At 51.2% G+C, this 20,359-nt stretch overlaps 1 protein-coding gene across 6 annotated transcripts in view; it reads right to left on the bottom strand.

Annotated features, from left to right (window-relative positions):
• Positions 1–20,359, bottom strand: part of NTNG2 (netrin G2) — a 39,150-nt gene that overhangs the window by 10,535 nt on the left and 8,256 nt on the right. For all 6 annotated transcript variants that reach the window (XM_085239531.1, XM_085239532.1, XM_085239533.1 and 3 more), the window contains exons 3-5: positions 12,491–13,134; positions 3,075–3,247; positions 1,443–1,469 (exon numbers count right to left, since the gene is read on the bottom strand). In XM_085239531.1, the coding sequence (XP_085095657.1) occupies positions 1,443–1,469; positions 3,075–3,247; positions 12,491–13,134 (844 nt within the window). The remainder of the gene's footprint in view (positions 1–1,442; positions 1,470–3,074; positions 3,248–12,490; positions 13,135–20,359) is intronic.

The raw sequence follows: 20,359 nt of genomic DNA, 5'->3' as shown, positions 1-20,359 counted from the left end.
CCCAGCACCCCAAAGCCGCTCAGCACCAGCGACATCAACCTGTCCCACTGCCACTTGTTCCTTCCCACCGGCATCTTCCACTCACCAGGGCAAAGGAACTGCTGTCCTGGCTTCAGCACAGTGCTGGGTGTGATGCCCATTGCCTGCCACAACAGCCGGGACCGAAATAACATGTGGAACACAAATTCCTGCTTAACTTACACCTGCTGCCCTCGTGTCCTTGTTTGTCCCACTGCTTCATGCAGATTATTGTGCTTAATTTCATAATAGCCCTGAGCTAGTTTAAATACTTAATTTAGGTCACTTCTAGTCTCCTATGCAGGCTAAATAATCTCTCCTTAACTGGCCTTGGATACAAATCCCTCCTGTCTGCTTTCTGCACATTGCTCTAAGCACACCCCCAGCTTCATCCTGGCAGAAAATTTTGATGGGAAACATTTTCCAGTGAAACAAATGCAGAGCTGAGAATGCCAGGCTGCGTAAAGGGGGAGAAGGGTTGCCAAAATGCTTCTGATCAGAAAAGCAAAGAATGTTTTGGACTCGTAAAGCTTTTTTTTTTTTTTTTTTTTTTTTAAATCCTAAATTACTTAAGGGAGACTTTTAGTTTCTATTTGAAAATTTAAAATCAAATTACTCTAAAAATGGTTCATTTGCCCAGAAAAAAACTATTATCCAGCTTTCAGTTTAGGTACATTTTTCTTAATTGTATTTGAAGTTATCTGAAACCACTTCTCCTCCAGTTCTTTCCACTTGCCTGCAAACTGAAGAGCTCAGTATTCATTCAGCTCTGTGATTTGTTTCTTCTGGAGGGCAATTCTGAGCCACGAAACTCAGAGCCAAGCTACTGCTTCCCCCAGACTCAGGGCTGTGTGATACCAAACTACCTCCAGCTTTGTTAAATAAGGACTCCTATTATTCCATCAATCTTTCAGGAGAAATCCCTACTGAGCTCTCCTCTCTTTGCTGCAGACACTTCACAGACATATGTTCATATACATACACGTGTACGTACAGACGTACACACACTGTATGTGGTTTTTTTTTCTAGGTAGCCCAAGGTGACCCAGCCTGGATGCTGCGCCAAATAATTCAAACCCAGCTCCTTCTTAGAGCAAAAGTCTGCAATACTGGGGGGAAAAGTTCACAGCGAGCAGTGGTGTTTCTGAAGAGTCTTTTTTTATTTCCTTTCCGGCTGCCATTCTAACGAACCTCATGGGGGGAAACCATGCCAGAGGAAGAGGCAAAATGAGGCTGCTGAAGTCAGAGGAAGAAAATATAAGACTCTTTGACAGGACAGAAAATGAGGAGCAATTAGGGAAGACTTATTGCCTGGAAAATGATAATGGACAGAAAACAACCATATTTTTTTTTTCCTAGTGACATCCGCAAGGAGCATGCACCGAGGTGTTAAATGCCAGCATTTCAGTTACGTTTTTACTTACTGCCAAAGGCTGAGCCTGCAGCTGCACCTGGAAAAAACAAGGAGAAGCACGGTCACTGGGAGCAGGAGATCAAGCAGGTGCACAGAGTGGGACCAAACAGCGATTAGTTGGCAGGGGCTTTGCTCATAGTCAAATATGTCTGATGCATCATCTTAAAAGCTGCTCTTGTCAAAGCACAGAGGAGATGTCCAGGGTCTGATATCACACGCCTTTCTCATGGCGTAGAAAAAACCATCTTGGTCCTGGCTGAAAGGTTTTCTGTTCATCTTGACCTACCGTTGATGCCCAGTGAAGGACAAGCACATCTTGTGAGGTTTCCTGTGCTAAGTGTGGACTGCAGGGTCTGGACCAGTTTGTAGCATCCAGGCAGTTCTCAGCGGGGGAGTTTCAGTGCCCTTCCGTAGGGGGCTGCAAAGCCACAAGATTCAAATCTGCCACCCGAAGGCATGGAAAGCCTCAGCTTGGCACAAACACAGAGCAGGGGGCCACTGGTGGAAGGCTGCCAAGAGGAGAGGGCTATGGAGAACAGTCCCTCTTGTAGAGGAAGAGGATGGTGATGGAGGTGGAGGAGGAAGCAACAGAGAGGTGGGGGGAAAGAAGGAAGACTGATTGACAGATGGGAAGAGAGATGAATGCGAGAAACAAGAGCAGAGGAGAAAAAGAGATAGGAAGAGACACAAGGAACAGAGGGGAGGAAAAAGGAGAGAACAGCATGTCTGTGCCTGTCAATGCCAGAAACTTTCCCAGTCTCCTTTGAAGCGATGCAGCCGCTTGGTGGTAGCTGACAAGCTCGTTCCCTTTCAAAGAACCTGCTCGTCTACCATCCCTGGCACACACAAAACATTCCCGTCACGGCCTTCGGAGCCTGGATTTCAGCTTTGATCATCTTAAAGCACATAAATCTTTCAAAAAATTGGGGGGAGGGAGGAAAAAGATTCTCTTTGGTAATGCTCAAAGCTTCTGCTTGAAAGGCCGAAGGGGCTACTGTGGCTCTGTGACATTTAAACAAGTCTGTTGATGTGGACTGGATGGAAACCCAGAAGAAAGTGGCCCATCTGTGATGTTTCCTGCCCCAATTCCCTGGCCTGAAGGATGGTGGGTAGACATCCTTTCTCTAATCTGCGCATCTTCACTTCTGTCACTGTGTTGCTGCAGCAATCGGATGAGACTGGAGCTGAGCAGAGGGACTGCAGCTCTCAGTGCTGCCTGTGACGCCGACACACACAGAACAGGATCCAGAAATCAGCCAAGATAGCTGTGGTGCAGCTCCTGCAGCCGGCTTCACTAGGCTCGTGGGCTATGGGAAAGCCACGGCTCTACTGTGGCCAAATAATTTTCTCCAAGGGACAGTAATTTACATTGCTACAAAGCCACAAACCTTTACTTTGGCCCACATTAGTACAGATCTAAATGAAGTCATTCTTGGACTCACCACTGACCTACCACCCACCAACGGATCCCCTTCGTGTCCACCCGGATCAGTTCTCATTTCTCTGTGCACCACACCGCAGGGAAATACTCACTTCCCTTCTGAAAGCTGAGTGCCCTGCACTGCTTTGTGATGGAGGAAGAGAAGATGAGAGCTTGCTCCCATCCACGGGCATTGTGCAGGCTGAGGTGCAGGTTACTTACATGCATTGGGGGACCCGTTGGGGAGGGGCAGGTAGGATCCTGCTCGCCAAGACCTGGAGCGAAAGTTCTTCTTGCACTTGCCACAGTCCTGCCCCGTGGTGTTGTGCTCACACTCGCACTGCAGGCTGCCCTCCTTGAAGGTGCACAGGTTAGCGTGGAGGTTGCATTTGCACCTGGAAGAAGACAGGAGAGATCTCAGATTTGCTGCACCTTGTCCTTGCCCCAGTGTGTTTGAAAATGTAGAAGTGAAGCTGGGGTGGTTACACCTCTGCTGTTCCTTCTGCAGTGTTTTTCCACTGAACCCAGGGAATTTGGTGCTGTGGGGTTATGATATCCTGGGTGGATCTGCACAGTGCATTCTGAGATGAGAGATTCCTTATTCCTCCCACCCAACTGTGGGAGCAGAGACCATTTCATGGTAAGACAGTCTCCATCCGAGACCCCAGGAAGGAATCCCTACATTTCTATGACAGATATGCAGCTGTCAGCCCAGATCTAGGCTTTTACTTGGAGGCAGAAGGAAGCTTTGGTTTTTTGGATGGAGGAGAGCAGTTAACACCAATGTGGCAGTCCCTTGACCCCTGCACAGTGTTCTCAGTCAAGAGTGTTTTTTCCTGTGGTGTGAAGCTCCACATCAAAACCCCTTTTCATTTTGTGCAGTGCAACCCAGCCCACTGTGCCCAAATTTACGTCCAGGAAACGTCACCATCAGAACCTGCCTTATACTCAGCACCTCATTGGAGAAGGCAACAATGAAAAACACTATTCAGCAACCTGCAAACATTAACAAACTTTTAATGAGCTGTAGGCCAGTGTGCAGGGAGTAATTATCACCGTGCACAGCAATTCCTGTTGCTCAGACTCGGGAGGTGACATGTGCAGAGCACAGAGGCTGAGCTCATAGCTCACACGTGGTTCTGTCCAGCATCCAGCTCAGCCAGTTGGGCAGATGCTGTGAGTACCAAAAATCCTGTTTCATTCTGGACAGTGGATCCCAGCACATTGTGATGGTTTCTCACTGCTTTCTCCATCGTGTAATAATGTACACCCTTAAAAGCAGAACCCGATGTGAATGTGTGGAGCGGTCTGACGAGGATGTGTTCTGCTTTGTAGGGCTACTTGCAGAGCTGAGGGAAATGAAATGCTAGCAGAGAAGCTGTGGGAAGAACAGCCTGTTTCTTCTTGTGCTCTGTCAGCCCAGGAATGAACAAAGTGGATGAGGCTGGGAGCTGTGCTTGGGTCCCTTCCTGGCTGCAGACACCACGCATGCCTATGAGCAGTTGGAGCCCCCAAAGAGGCTCCCAGGCACCGTGCTGATGTGGTGAGCCCGCCTCTGCTGCCTCTGTTCATGCATGGCTGGATACACTGACCTCATGTATGATTTCTTTCCTTCCTCCCTCCCTGTCCTAAATTCTAGCAAACTGTGCTCAGAGGCTGAGGGTAAGCTGGGTGAGGATCCGCATATCACAGCCCTGTCCAGCTTTGGCCAAGCAGGTAGGGAGTTTCACAGCCCCTAAGAAGGAAGAGGGGAACAGGGGAACAAATGGTGCTAGTGGAGCAGGGGCTGACGTGCTCAGTGTGCTCCATTGGAGCCCGGAGCTGGAGCAGCTGTGTCAGGCTGAAAGCAGACAGCCTCCAAGCACCCACACTCTGCAGTTGAAGCACAATGTGGCTTTGGGCAGTTTCACACCTGGGGATGATGCATTTCAGCTGCTCTGTGCCCATTGTGAGGACACATTTCGGCAGAGCTGTCCCAGCCCTTTGGCAGAGGTGATGCCCGGCCATCGGTGCTGCAGAGCTGGGCTTTGAATTATTCAGCGTCCAGTGAATCTGGCCTCCTTCTTTCACTTCCAAAGAAGCGAGCGGGAAGGGAGGAGGGAAGGAAGCAGGCAGGGAAGGGGGTTAAAGCAGGTCAGAGCCTCACTGCGGCCGCACCGGGCCCCGGAGCAGAGCAGCAGTGTCGGAGAGCCACAGCTGCCTCCTCCTGTCCCTGCACAGAGTCTGTTCCTTTGCCAGCGGATGCTCCTTTGCTGGAGAAGAGCCTCACTCCCTAATTGGTGTAAACAAGGAAAATTAAATAAAGAGCAAACACAGGCAGCCCGTCGCCCTTTTCGCCTGGCTCGCCTATTTCTCTCTGCTCAGCTCGTCACCGCTGTGCAGAAGTTTTGTTATCCAAAAGATCAATTTTGCTGGGGAATTGCTTTCTGGCTTTGACCTTTGAGGATCATCAATCTAAGCAGGGAACTATAACCCCAGTGAGCTGACCCCGCAACACAGCGCTTCTCAGAGCAATCAATCAGGCTGCATTATTTAATAGCCAGCAGCTGGCCTAGGTTGCCAATCCCGTTTTGCCCCAGCCTTTCTGCATTTGGACTTCCCCACTCTGCAGCTCAGCTTTAACCCCTTCCCCAGGCTTTCCTGCCTCCCCCTCTGGGCCTCCAGCCCAAGGACATGCTCTCGTTGCCAGTCTGTGCTCAGCATCATTCCCCAGCCAAGATCCAGCTGGTGGAGACAGGAGAAAATGACATTAACCCGGTCCCCTGGGTGGGAGCCGCTCGTCCTGCTCGTCTCTTCTCTTCTTTCCCGGGCGTACAGCCATCTCAGGAAAGAGAGGATGAAGGGAAAGGTTAGGAGCTACTTAGCAATGAGGCTTAAAGAGCAGCAGTGGGGCAGACACCTGTGCTCTGCAATGGTGAAGGCCTCAGTCCAGAACTGACTCTGCTCTGCCTGCAGCACAGAGCTGAGCACGGGGTGCTCTGGAGGGCTGGTTGCTGTTCTTATTCTATTCTGGTTGGATACTACTGGCATAGCTGCCCAGGGAGTGGTGGAATCACTGTTCCCAGAGGTGCTCCAGACCCACGGGGATATGGCACTGAGCTATGTCAGTGGGCATGAGCTGGGGTTGGTGTTGGGCTTAGGGTTCTTAGAGGACTTTTCCAACCTTCATGATTCTGTGATTCTGTTCTACGATTCTCCTTTCCAGCTCATGGCTCCAGACTAGCAGTGATGGCAGCAGTTCTTGGTGAGTATTCAGAGCCTACGTGTGGTGTAGCCATGGTGGGTGACAGCAAACCCAATGGGAACACAGCACCCTCGATGACCTGGGGACACCCAGCTCTGCTGCTGGGAGGTGTACACAGCTGTGTTTTGCACTGCAAGCTCACACCACGCCTCAGCAAAAGTTGCCAGAGCAACACTTGGCCCAACACACTGCAGTTTGCACGATAGGGTATTTATGAGTTTATCCTTAGTGCAGGTCGTTCGGCTGCTGCCTTCCCTCCAAGTGGTGCAGAGTAGTTGGAGGCTGCCAATGCCTCCACCAGGGAACGGGAAGGAGCTTGGAGAGCCAAGGAAAGTTTACAGAAAGTGTCCTTCTTTTTTTTTCTTTTTTTAAGCCATAAAGAGCAGCTCTCCATCCCTGCATTTCCCCAAGTCAGCATCCTGGAGGTCACAGCAGCAAGCGGCTGGAGGCGTGCTGGTGCCAAGACATCAGGCTGCGGGAGCAGGCACAGCCCGCGGGTGGGTGCAGGAAAGCAGCCACCTCCCCTGAGCTTTCACTACCAGTGACTTTAGAAACAAGTTTTAAAAGATCTCTCAGCCCTTCCTTCCCTTCCAAAGATCCTTATGTGTTTCACAACCGCTTTTCTGCCCATAGCTGCGTTTTGAAGAGCACGAAACTCAGGAACATCTCTTTGCTCCTTTCCTTCCTGACCTCCTTGCTGCACAGGCAAAGACATGGGGCAGCAAAAGCCACAATGGTGTGCGACCACCTCTCTTTTTCTCTGGTCCAGCTCATGCTGTCATCTCCACCCTGTGCTCGAGGTGAGGATGCTGCTGCAGGTGGCCCAGGGGTGCGGTGGAGACCTGGTCCCCTCCCACTGGCTCCCATGCTCTCTCCTATCTGTGCTCTGGGCTGGCAGCGGTGCCCCCCTGCTCCCTTTCTGCTTACCCGAGCTGGCACTGGGGAAAGATAGAACACAGCAGAAAGCTGCTAATGACTGCCATCCAAAGGAAGGATTATGATCGCTTTCCCCTGAATTGTTTGCTCTCACTGTAATTGATGAGCCTTTAATGAGTCTCATGGGATGTTGTGTTTGAAGGGAGCTCTTTCCTCTCCATCCCGGAGGAGAACGGTGTTTCAACTGATCTCAGCTCTTGGGGAAACATGAATAACTCTTTTCCTCTCTCTATTGTCATCCCCAGCCATGCTCACAGCACGCTCCAGCAGCTGCCTGGGCCGTGGCTCACCCACTTTTTACCTGCTCCTTTGTGACTGTTTTGGCAGCTCAGCAAAAGCATGGAGCAGGTCTGTTGGGCAAAGCACGATGAGCGCTCAGCTTGGATTGCTTCTGGCCCATCTGTGTGTGCAGAAGCAAGGAAAAATAGCTCCTAATGGCTGGTCCATGTAAGAGGCACCATCTCTTGCTGAAGACCTGTTGGGCAGAGCAGGGCTGAAGGGGCCACGCAAACACAGAATGGGACAAATGTGGCTCATTCATCCAGGAGCAAAGCCAGGTGTATAACTGAGCTGTGGTTGAAGCCAAACAGGGAGGAAGAACCATCTTAATGCTCTGCTTCTTTCAGTGCAAAGCAGGGAGGGAGGCTCTGGGGTTTTGCTGCTTTTTGTAGAGCCAAAAAATGAGCAAGAAAGAAAAACGCCCTGGGTAGGACAGAGGGATGTGCTGTGAGTGGTTCCTTTTCCTTGCGGGTTTTTACTTCTGGTTGTGCGGTGGGGACTGATGAGGGGAGGAGCCCCGCTCACTGCCCTTCGAAATGATTTGAGGTTTGGGTTGCAAAGAGGAGACAATTTAGAAGATGCCAAAATGGAGAGCGTGCTAGCTGGCTGTTCCCATTCAAGTGGCTATTTATTTGAAAGAAGTTGACACTCACCAGCTGTCAGGATCCTGCTGACTGGTGGAGCATTGTTTACATTCAAAGCTGTCTTAAAAAGGCAAACACAAAACCAAGCTTCCCCATTAGGGGGTCAGGCAGCAGAAGGGAGGAAGGGTGAGGAGGACATCGCAGCGATACATGACCGTAAATATTTGCAGAGTAATGTGTGTAAATGCTCTTGGTCTTTCTCCTGGAATGCAATAATGCTTGCAATTGAGTTCATTGGCCAAATTGGATTTGGGCTCCTGTAGAAGTCTCTTTATATTAAGTGCTTTAACATACATCACCTTCTCAGTCTATCGACAAAATTCTATTATCCGCTCAGGGCTGGACACAGCTCGGCAAAAAAACCTGGGTGGAAATAAAAACCTTCACAAAACTAAGCAAGGAGCAGGTAGTGGGACCCGGGGCATCTGCCTATTGACAGAGTGTCAGCAGTGCCTGGGTGCAGGGGAAGATTTGTCCCTAGCTGCCTCCTTCCCTCCCAGCAAGCTTCCGTGGGAGTAAAGCCCTTTACGAGACTGTAGAAAGCAAAGCAAACAGTTGCTGTGCCTTAACTTAATTTAACTATATGACCAACAGCAAGGTTTTGCTTGAACTGAAGCTAATTTCAGCCTGGGTGAGTGCCAAGGAAATTCATCCTTCCAGCTCTTGGGGCTGCCTGGCACGGAGATGAGGACGGAACGAGGACCTCATGGCACTGCTGGTGCAGGCTTGGCTGTCCTTGACACCAGGATGCTGTTACCTCTGGGGACCGGTGCATGGCTGCTGGGGGCTGTGGGACAGAGCAGGGGTGATGGGGGCTGTGCTCAACCTGGTTTTTGTGGTCTTCCCAAAGGTGCTGAGGGTGGGTGGGGCTGGCTGTGAGCTGCTGGGTCAGATCATGGGGGGAAAGTAGAATCATAGAATCGTGAAGGTTGGAAAAGACTGCTCAGATCCCCAAGTCCCACACTAACACACCCCACTGTGCCAACTGATACGTCCCTCAGTGCCACACCCCCACAGCTCTGGTAGACCTCTGGAACAGTGACTCCATCACTCCCTGGACAGCTGTGCCAATGCAACACTACTCTTTCTGAGAAGAAATGTTTCCTGATATCTGTGTGGCACGGGGCTTGTTTTGGGGTGATATTCCTGGGCATGCCTAGATGGCAGAAGCCCATGCTTCCCCAGATCCTGTATCCCCAGGTCCCTGCTATCTCCTTTCTGCAATGCAGAAGTCGTGCAGCTGGTGGGTCCCACCTGGTCTTCACGAGAAGGCATTCAGTGGGGACATCAGTCATTATGCAAAATCTAAAGGGACTGCTCCAGAATTTTGTGTCTATTGCATGGTGATGAGTATCACTCCCTCCTCCTGCCTTTCTCCACAGACTGCCTATCACCAGCAGGACAGACAGACAGAGCGTGCACAGGGGCAGGGAGGACAAAGGAGGAAAATCTTAATAATCAGCCTGAAATTGATTCACTTCTGCTCAATCTGATTTCTCCTAACTGGATCCATGTGTCCCAGCCATGGCACATTAACTTCAATTACAGCTTATTAATGTCTCTGTGATGGAGCGTGCCCCACTGAGCACTGCAGTGACTGACGTTATGGAGGGGAAAGGATTACTCCAAAGAGACCTGATGTGTAATGGAGACAGAATTCATCGCTCTCTCCCGGTCCCAGCAGACAGGAAAAGCTCATCCACCCGCTCTCGAGAAAACGACCGAGCTCACTGCTGCACCGGGGAGAAGATTGGAACTGGATGATCTCTAAGGTCCTTTCCAACCTAAGTCTATGATTCTATGACTCTACAATGAGAGTGAGCAGAGATCTGTGGGGAAAAGCCCTTCCGCTTCCCTTACCCGCCCGCCTGGCACGCACACAGGCACAAGCACACAGGCCAAGGGCTTGCTCGTGTCTATTCCTGTCCTGACTCCTCTGCAGCTCCAGTTACTTTGCAGATCAATAGGGACAGGATGGAAGGAAAGGAGAAAAAAAAAAAAAAAGAAGATATAGAAAAGAAAGACAGTAAAAATAAACTTTCAGCCCTGCAAGGAGAAATGCACCAGGCTGAGGTTGCAGGAGATGCAGACAGAGTGCAAAGCAGCAGCACCAGGAAGGGCCCTCAGGACCCACTTCATTTTCAGGTCCTGTCAATCTCTTGGGCCCCCACCGACTTGGCTAATGAAAGAAAGGAAGGCAGCAGAGTATTTCCCTTTTCTCCCTGTGTCCTTTGCTCCTTCACTCTGCTTTTCTGCAAAGCTCTGTAGGGTTGTGGTGAGCAGTTTTCGTTGATGGGAAGCAGAGAGAGGTGAAGGATGAGTGTGCTTGGATGAGGTCCTGGGATGGCACTGCACCAGCATGAGGAACCACCCATTGCAGCCTGCCCTGACAGCAAAGCATTCTGCTCTTCCCTTCACTATGAGCTGCAACTGGAGATGGATATCTCTCACGTCTCTCATTGCATGCCACGGACCACCACCATGCAATGCCATGCACTGCAGCCATGCACCACTTCTCCTCCATCCATCCCTGGGCTGCACCCATCCACAGCTCACCAGCTCCTCTGCACCCCAGCTGGGATCCTCTGGCTGTTTTTGCCTTTATTTCTTCATAATCATCTTCCCTCTCATTTCCTATGACCTCAGTGGTGAATCCCAAACGACACATCCTTTCCCTACCTTCCACAGTTTGCATTGATTTCTCATCTCTTCATCTCAATATCCACCCCTTGTTGGACCGCACACAAGATTTAATTTGGTCTTAGTCCCTGCACGTAACAGGCTTTGCTTATAGCTCGAATTAGATTGCTTTCCAGAAAAAAAAAGAAAAAGAAAAAGAAAAAAAAAAAAGGCCCTGCTTGCTGGGACTGGAATAACCACCAGAACAGAGTGAATTCACAGAGCTGCTCCACCTGATGCACTGCTTATCCACAGCTCCTCAGCAACTCAGCACTGGGGGTTCAGCCCAGGACAGCCACCAACTCTGTTCCTGTCCATCCCTGTCCTAGAGACCCCCAGGACCCAGCCAGCAAACCCCTCTCCTCCCAGCTTTGGCAGAAATGCAGCACTGCAGCTCCCACCGGACCTTCTCAGTTTGATTGCATTGGCCCAGGGGTATGGGTGGATGTGGAATCTCTGATGTCTCATAAGGGGATGTGCCACCCCCACACCATGTTCCTCCTCTATTTGACTCTTTTCACAATAGTTTGTTGGGGTTTTCTCTCTCAAAGCAATCTCTGATGCTATAATAGGGTATGTGGTGAGGTTTGGACAGGGTGGAAAAGGAAGACACCTGACAGGCAGCAAGAGGCTCGGTTATGGGAAATCTCAACATTGTAGCCAGGAACTAGAGATGCTGAAGGGACACCTTCTGCACAAGGCAGGCAGGAAAGGCAAAGTGATCTGTGGGGACAGGCAGCCATGTGCCACCACAGCCCCTACACCACACAGTAACAGCTCTATTTTACCATGTATCCTAAAGCATCAAGAATCCCAAATATACTGTGGACACAGCACAGTCCTTGGTTACCTGCACAGCACCTTCCAAGCTCAGAAGCCAAAGGTCCTTGCACAAGGGCATCAGATACCACATCCTCATTTACAGCTTTCTGAGCTGAAAACTCTGCATCCCCATAACAGCCCAAAGTCTGACCAGCCCCAATGTCCAACCATCCCCTCCAACCCTTCCTGTCCACTCAGTGCTGCCTACCAGACGCTGCAGCTTTGCCACCAAGGAGCCACCATGCTTGGAGTCAAAGAGAAGGCGGCGTGCTGGCCTTTGCCTGCTTTGTGGCTGCTTGCTCAGCCCTTCCCGCTGCCCTTCCCGTCACCTCCTGCTGAAATAAAGGGCTCTTCCATCCCTTCCTCTCCCTTGGAGCGCAGTCAAAGCCAGCCTCGGCGGCACCTGCGGAACATTTCTGCTTGCGAGACTCAGAAGCAAACAGTTTGGAAGCAATACAAACGGCTCCTCTGTCGCTGTGGAGATTCATGTTAGCAGTGGTGGGTGATGGGGAGATTTTTCCCCTCTCGCCTCTGAGTCTCACACAAGCTGCATCCACAAGCTGGATGGGAAATCAGCCATCTCGGCATTTTTCCACCTTACTTTGCTTTTTCGGTTGATGTCATAACATAACATATGGCATTGCACAGAGAAACGAGAAATAAAGAGCAGGAGAAACAAATCCCCTCCTGCCCAGCTCTGCCCCAGAGCTGGTGCTGGCTTTGGCCTCTCCCCAAAGCTTGTTGACCGGAGCTGGGGCTGAGCCAGGATGATCCTGCTTGGATCAATGGAATTTAATGGGGAAAGCCTCATTTCTCCCCTCCACAGAGGGCATCCTGGGGGTGCCTCAGCCTTTCCCTGCAAGGACACATCTCTTATGACAGCGATGCTGCCCTGGCTTGGGAAAGGGGATATTAGAGGGAGGAACGCCGATCATCTACCAGTTGACATCAACACCGGTGGCTTAGTTCTGCATCAGTGAACCTCTTCTCATCCCTCCAAGAAGAGATATACAAAGAAATACAGCGGCCATTACCTGCCGGTGACTTCAATGTTGGAGACAGCGTAGAAGTACTTGTAGAGGTTCTCCCTCTGCACGTAGGTGCCCCCCAGCGCCGGTCGCAGCAGCCTCATCCTCAGGTCGGTCACGGTGAAGAAGTCCTTGAGCCCCTTGGCGCTCTCCAGCCTTGTGTACAAGTTGTCCATGTTCTTGAGGTCGGGGCCAGCAAAGATGGCGAAGCGGTCTCTCACCTCAAAACGGACGGTCTTCTCCTTTTTGGAGCCCGCCCAGCGGGAATATTCCTCCGTGCAGAGGACCCTGTTGGCACTGGTGGTGGAGAGGTCCCGGACCCTCCGTGCTGGCATGCTGAAGGCCTCCATGCAGTCATCTGCATAATACTGGTACGGGTGCCAAGTCCTCCCGTTGTCCAGCGACTTCTCCAACATCATGATGGTGGGACGGCCGTACTCAAAGGTGATCACGATGTCGTCCGTCAGCTCGATGCTCTTGTTCCAGGACAGAGTGATGTTGGCCAGCAGCGGTTCCGGGTACCGGCGCCACGTCACACTCTGCCAGTACGTGGCCAAGCCTTCATCCTCGCTGTCAAACATGAGCTTTGGTGGGTGGGCCAGGTCTGGGTTGGAGGCGTCGCACTCATCGCTGCACAGGTACGGGTTCTCCTGGAACAACAACAATGGTCACGAGAAAAGGCAACACGTGGGCATTCCAGCCAGACCCTACTTGCCCCATTCCTGTTTTTTGGTGCTTTTCGTAAATATTGACTGCTCAGCTGAGCTGGAGTATTGGAGGCTTGGCTCTGTGTGGGTTCTCTGCCCTATGGACAGCTGAGCTGTTTCCTCTGATAGGCCCTTTGGGAAAGGGCCCTCAATTTGACACAGGTGTGATTTTCATAGAAAGCACTTTCCCTGACACAGTCTCTGAGAAACTTCATTTCAGCTTGGCCAAGTTACAAGCCCATGGAAGGCCATTTTCACGCCTGCTTGCTCACAAGAACAAACAGCTCAGCCCCCAGGCACAGCTGCACTGGGCACATCCGTGTCCCCAGTGGCTCCTGATACCAGCCCTAGGCTCTGTAGGGCCCAGCACCACCGCAGGAGGAAGCCCCATCCCCCATCCGTGCTCAGGCCTCTGCAGAGAGCAGAGCTTTGTGCTCATTGCCCATGGAGATAGGCACTTCCCGAGGTGTGGTGCAATGGCAGAAAAGGTACAGTGATCCATTCTGTCCACAGGTGGTATGTGCTCATGTCCCCTTTTGCTCATATCCCCATTTCCTCATGTCCCCATGTGCTGAACTGCACTGTGAGTGCACAGTGAATGTCATACACACAAAAGTGTTAAAGGTTTGGAGGCACACATCTGGGTTACCTGGGCTGCTGGGTTTATTGCTCGTGAATGTGTCCAAGGCCTTTGTGACAAGCTGGGGTTCTCTCTTGCCCTTTAGCCCTGTAGGGATGCATTATAGCAAGCATCAACCCCTGAAAAACTGCATGGCTCCACACTGCAAATCTGTGCATACAAAGCATCTCTTTGCTTCCCTCTCAGACCCAAACCTGGGCTGCGAGCGCACCAGGCTCAGATGCAGCCAAAGCCTTATCACACAGGAGGTGATAAAGCAGCTGGAGCTGACTGAGGTTGATGCCTGGAGGTGAGCAGCCTGCAGAGCAGCAGGGTCTGGTCTGGTCATCCCAAGCACAGCATGTTAGCAAGGTGAGACTGAGAGCTGTTTTGTGGAGAGATGCTGCATTGCCTGTGGTCCTGGCTGCGAGTTTGCTTTGAGCTGTGAATCTTTTGAAACCCCAAGTGCTTGTGGTCTGCTTTTAGGGTATCTAGTGCGTGCCCTGGGCAAAGCAGAGGGTTTCTCGCTCCCATAAATGGATGTTCTCAGGTACAATGTGGGGGATTGTACCTTGAATGTGGACATTAATGTATGTCATGAGGTGCTTTGGAAAATCTGGTCTTTTCAAACTCCAGTTGGGCTACCAAAAGTACTGGGATCTACTTAGAGCTGTCTGTATCCTGAATGTGTAAAATGGGTTTCTTTGCCTCGACGTGGCTCGGAGATACATTAGATGTGAGCAAGCCTCCAAAAGCTCCAAAGGGTGTCAATAATTCTCCCTTGAGCAGAACAGCAAGCAGCTGAGCTGTGTGTGAGCACTGGGCTCTCTGCAGTGCACGGAGCAGCAGCTGTGGGCAGAGGGGTCCTACAAGCAGCCAGTGCCTTGCTTGGTGCATGTGTGTGAGGCTGCCAGGGGAGGCAGCTAATGGAAAGGGGCACTGGTCCCATCCCAAAACTGGGGAGATGCTGTCTGCAATGGGGGATGTTGACTGTGGGCTCTGGGCTGTGCTTGGTCCTCTCCTGCTGCAACACACTGTGCTGGAGCAGGGAGTAAAAGAAGTTGGTATTGACATATTTAATATGCTCTCCTGACTTGTCACGTTCAGAGGAATTGTTTACCTCTGCTAATGAGACACAGCTTCCTGCTGGGGGATGCGGCTGCCGCTTAGCACAGCTTTACGGTGGTTGATGGGAAAGGAAGAAAAATGCACCTCAGCTGAAGCTATGGGGGCTCTGAGCACATTTCCTGTGCTGAGGCAACATATTGTGCTGCAGTATGCTTCTGCTGCAAATGTGGTCGTACAAATGGCTTAATAGGACAGCCCTGAAAAGGCCATCCCGATGCTCCTATCGAGGCTTTCTCTGAAGGTAGCTGAGCTGCACAAGGGAAGGTGGAAGGGCTGTCCTTGGATGTTTTCTAGAACCTGTGAAGGATGTTGTCAGTGGACATGGTGGATTGGAGTTGGACTTGGTGATCTGAGAGGTCTTTCCCAACCTTAATGATTCTATGGCTTTGCAATCAAACCACAATGACAAAACCTGGCCCAGAGCTGTGGGGATGGATGGTGGCACAGAGTGGGGCAGGTTTCGCAGGAGCAGCAAGGGGAAGCAATGGGGGTTTAATGAATGCAATGTGCCGTGGTGCAGACAGGGAGGAACAGAGCATGTCTCCCATCTGCTCATCCCAGAAAACAGAAAATGGAGGTACACCATCCCTGCTGGCTCCTGTACACCCAGACCTGTGCCTGCACATGTCTCAGCAGACAGCGAGCCCAAATTGGTCTTCAAGCACCCTGGGGTGGCACGTGGCTCAATTACTGCTCAGTTGTAACAGGGCAAGGGTGGAAATAACCTCTAAGTGACAGTGCTGGAAGTTGGGAAGAGCCTCAAAAGCCACCGAGTGAGTCATGCCACCATGGCTTCCTCTGCTCAAATGAAGTGTTCCTTTTTGGTTTTTGGCTTATTGAAATGTCCTTCCTCCTTGGGATGCTCAATGCACTTTCTGCTGGTGGGGTGGTTTCGAGTCAGCCGGGAGGGCAGGGGGGAGCGGAAACAGATGGCCGTAATTTGGCTGCTCCGCCGGTCCTGGTAAGATCAGTTATAGCTCTGTTGAAACAATTCCAGGTATTATTTTAGAATCTGGTTTCCTTATCCAAGCCATGTGTCCTCCAAAGAATCTGTCCAAAGTCTCAAGATATTTACGTCTTCAATCTAAAAGTCAGAATGCATTAGCTAGGGAAACTTGGTCTTCGTGCGCTTAAAATAAAGCAGCTCACTTAGAGTCTCACGCTATTAAATCAGTCGTGAATGTCCTCACGGCAACTGGATGCTGCAGATCCCTAGCTCAGGCTGCTCTTTTCTTGCGTGTGCACCGAGGAGTGCTGCAGATTTCTTCTCCTGAGCTCAGCCCAACTGGCAAAGCCCTGGGGAAAAGTGGCAAAAGCTGAGGGCAGGTTGTCACAGCCAATGGCACCATGGCAAAGATGTGTCTCCAAGGAACAAACATCCTGGGGGGTAGAGATGGTGTCCCGTTGGGGGTGGCACATCTGGAGATGCCCCCATGCTGGTGACTGCAGCCCATGGGATTCATTTCCCATTTGTGCTCTGCAGAAATGCTGCACAAGGGTCTGAAGATGAGAGCAGGGATCTAGTTAGGGATCCTCCTAGGATTCCTTTGGAAACAAGATGTGTAAGGGCACAATGGGAATCCAGGGTGCTGCAGGGGAGCTGCTTCCCACTTCACTAGGAGAGAGGGAATAGGGAAAAACAGCCCCAGTCAAAGCCTGCCTGCTTGCTAGGGCTCTTAACGAGCGCACAAAGTTGTTTTGCTTTATTTTCCTGGCAGATAATGCCATTTTTAAGCCTCATAGCATGAAATTACATATTTTTGTAGGTGAAATTGCTTGATTAATCACTAAGCTGTTGAATATTTTAAACAAACCAGACATCTGTTGTAAATGGTGGAAGCTGGGCAGAAATAAAGCTGCAGCTTTTAGTAGATCTCCATGCCAAAGGGAAGCTAGAAAGAAATTACAACCACTAGCTGCACCGTGAAGAAAAGCAGTAATAATATTAGTAATATTAAGGAGAGGGGAGGAAAGATTTGAACAGTGAAAAATAAAAGGACATTGTGAAAGTTTGTACTGCTCTTGTAACCCAGTATGAGCTTTCAGCTGGTGCCTTGGCCAGGGGACCCCACGGAACTGCTGCTTTGCTGGGTCTCCTCTGCTCGATTAGGTTGGTGCTGAGGTAAGACCTTTGCTAGAACCCCAGTCTCACTGGGATCAACCTGTCTTTAAGCACAACCAGTGTCCTAATAAGAATAATAGCAATGTCACCAGCTTGGAGTAGCTCCAGATATCGTAACTTTGTGTTTTCAGCTGGAGTGAGGAATCCTTGGCTTTTCTCTAAGAAGATTTTTATCTGAGGGGAAAGAAATTAAGAACGTTTCTTGGGCAGAAAGGTCCATGCTGTCATGCACTTTTCTCATGTGCACCTCCTTACGTTGTATTTTCCCCCAAAACTGGCTCTCAGAAAGCTCTCAGACCTTGACTGACTCCACACTTTGTGCAAGAGCAGGGGATGGTTGGGCAGCGTGACCTCCCCTTCCACCCCCAGCAGCATTAAAGACCCTGGGAAGGGGTTCCAGCTCCCTGTGGGCTGTGCAGATGGGACAGCGCCTGGTGAACAGGTTCACCCAACAGCCAGGAGCTCCGGGCTGAATGTCACCTCCGCCCACCCGGTGACAATCCTCTCCCCGCCGCTCTCCAGACATCTTAAGGAGCTCTCAGGTGCATCCCAAGGTCTTTCAGCTCCCTGCAGCGCGCCTATGACCCTGCCTTTGATTTTTCAGCTTAAAGATGAGCTGATTAGGTTTGCACTGTCCCCACGTTGCCTCGCACGGCAGCAAAGTGCTGGGGTTGGTATCAGATTTCCAACCAACCGACCCTGCAGAACGACCGCGTCGGCAAAATCCTGGCGTGCACCTGATTCCTTGCAAATGTCCCCACCGTGCTCTGATGCCACCGAGCTGCGGGTGTCCTGCAGACCACCTGTCACCGGTGGGACTGGTGGAGGACAGGTCCCCGACCCACAGCAGCCCTGGGTGGCAGCAGATGGCCCAGCAGTGCTGATGGACACCTCCTGCACGGCGTCTGCCGGGGATGATCATAGCGGGCAGAGGTGACATCTCTCTGTTCTCATCTCTCAGCGTGCAGATAACCCAAAGTTTGATTTCGTGGCTCCCTGTGGAGCACGACGTCGGGTTCGTTTGTGCTGTGGGATAAAGCTGGAAGGGAGGCTGCGGCGCGTTTGTTGTTGTTTCGCTCTTTACGCTCGAGTTCCCTGATTAATCCCCGGATTAATGGCCCCATCCGCTGCTCCCCGCGGGCAGGCGGCCTCGTCCAGCTGAGTGACAACTGTTCTCATCCCCTGCACTGACACAGGGTTAAACCTGCTTTCTGTGTGATGTGTGCATTGAGCGACTTCCCAGTTTTTTTTTCTTTCAATATCTATTCCATGAAGCAACTGTTTCCCAGCCAGAATCCCACTTACACGAGGGAATATATCGGATTGTCCTAAAGCTGTTACTGGGCATTTCCACTCTTGCCGCTCTTGACCTGAGGGGTCAACGTCTCTGTCTGGATTTATGGGAAGACACGGTGATTTTATGATCAAAAATAACATCAGTGGGTAATTAAGTCTTATGCTTCAGGGCACAAACCGTAACCTGCCGGTGGCCGGGATGGGACTCCCACAGAACTGGAAATACTCACTGACAATTAATTTTCACTCTCTTCGTGGGGGCTGGGAGGGATCAGAGGGGTGAAACAACCGTAATTAATTTACAGCGATTATTTCCAACAGCTGGCAAGTGGCATAACTCAGCAGCAGTGATGTCTGGGAGCACGGAAATAATTGAGCAGAAATTATGAGGTGCCTCTGGAATGAGGCAGCCCCATGCCTTACTGGGCTGCAGGGAGTGGTGACATCGAGCCCCATGTCCTGGGGGCTGCAGGTGGCCCTTGGAGGACAGAGCTTCTTGGTTCCAATGCAGTGTGTCCTGGTGCCAGGATCATTTTCCCATTGTGAAATGATGGGATGGTCTCCGTTGGCTGTGACACCAAGGGGAACTGTGTTCTGGTATCTACCCTCTCTGTCCTTTCTATAGATTAGAGGCAGGGGGCTTGGAGTAGTTTGTTCTGGCTCATTAATGGCCATCTGAGATCCTGGATTGACCCCTGGACTCAGGCAGACCCTGCTCATGTGTCTCCAACAACACAGCCCAACACTGGGGCAGACAGAAGAGGGGAGATGCATAGCTGGGGATAAGGGGAGTAAGGGAATGTAGGGTGCATGGGGAGCACCTGAGCTCCTCCTGCAATGATTGCCCCACTTCTTGTGCCTACATGGGCAGTGTGTGGGGATGTTGGCTTGCTGCCTCCCTTCCCCTAGCTGCCTGCAATGGGCTCTGCTTAGGGCAGGGAATGCAAAAGGGGAGAAGAATGTCCTCGCTAACAAGCAGTTTCCTGTTTATTAGCAGGTAAAGACAGAGCTAGCATGAATTATTAATAGGGTGGAAATGGGGTCCCTCCACAGATCTGTGCTAATTCTGGCTCGGCCGAATGTCACTCCCTCTTCCTCCCCACTCCATCTTGCAGTGGTTGGGGGCATCGATTTCTCCCTCCCTTCCTTTCCACCCTCACATCTCAAGGTGTCAGAGCAAGGTCACCCCTGGGCGTTAGGACACGCTCCGCTCGCGGGATTCAGGATCCAATGAGTCAGCAGAAGCATCTGGGATTCAGAATCCCATGAGTCAGCAAATACGTGTGGGATTTGGGATTCCGTGAGTCAGCAGAATGCACACAGGGTTCAGGATCCCATGAGTCAGCAGAATGTGTGCAGGATGTGCCCAGCCTGATGCCTTGCTGCGTGCCTCTTTCCTTTGGCCAGCAGCAGACACACTGAGCAGCACGTTCCTTGCTCAAGGCTCTGCTGCTCCCTCGGGCCCATCTCTCTGCAAGAGAGAAGATGCAACCCGTGCTCACTGGCTGCTGCTCCCCTTCCCCCTCCGATCTGATTCTGAATTCCAGAAGCATCTCGTGCTTATTTCAGCCATGGTGTAATGCTGGAACAGATAGGCTGTACTGCATCCCATCCCCTGGTAGGGAAACTGAGGCAGGCAGAGAGTGAGGAGTGGGGTCTGGCATTACCCAGCACATCCTGGGCAGTTAAGCATTAGTTGCTCCTCAACTAAAGAGCAAGGAAACCTCAGCTCTTACCCCATACTCTTGGAAATGTTCCCCATAGTCTCCTCAATACTCCCACGTGAAAAGGGTCTGCACCATAGGACTCTGGACCACAGGAGTACAAAGGGAGTGCTTGGAGGGGAAGGCAGCTGCTGCCCATTTTATACCAGGACTGGCCCCTGTCCCTTGCCTATCCTCATAGCAATGCTCACACACACACACACACACAAATCCCTTCACAGGCAGTAATGGACGAAAAAATCCATTGACACAACCAACTCCAACCACCTGGCTGAGCTC

This window comes from Meleagris gallopavo, chromosome 19 (genome assembly GCF_905368555.1).
Source record: "Meleagris gallopavo chromosome 19, MGAL_WU_HG_1.1, whole genome shotgun sequence".
In the NCBI taxonomy this organism is placed as follows: Eukaryota; Metazoa; Chordata; class Aves; order Galliformes; family Phasianidae; genus Meleagris; species Meleagris gallopavo.
This window is presented reverse-complemented; position numbering and strand designations above follow the sequence as displayed.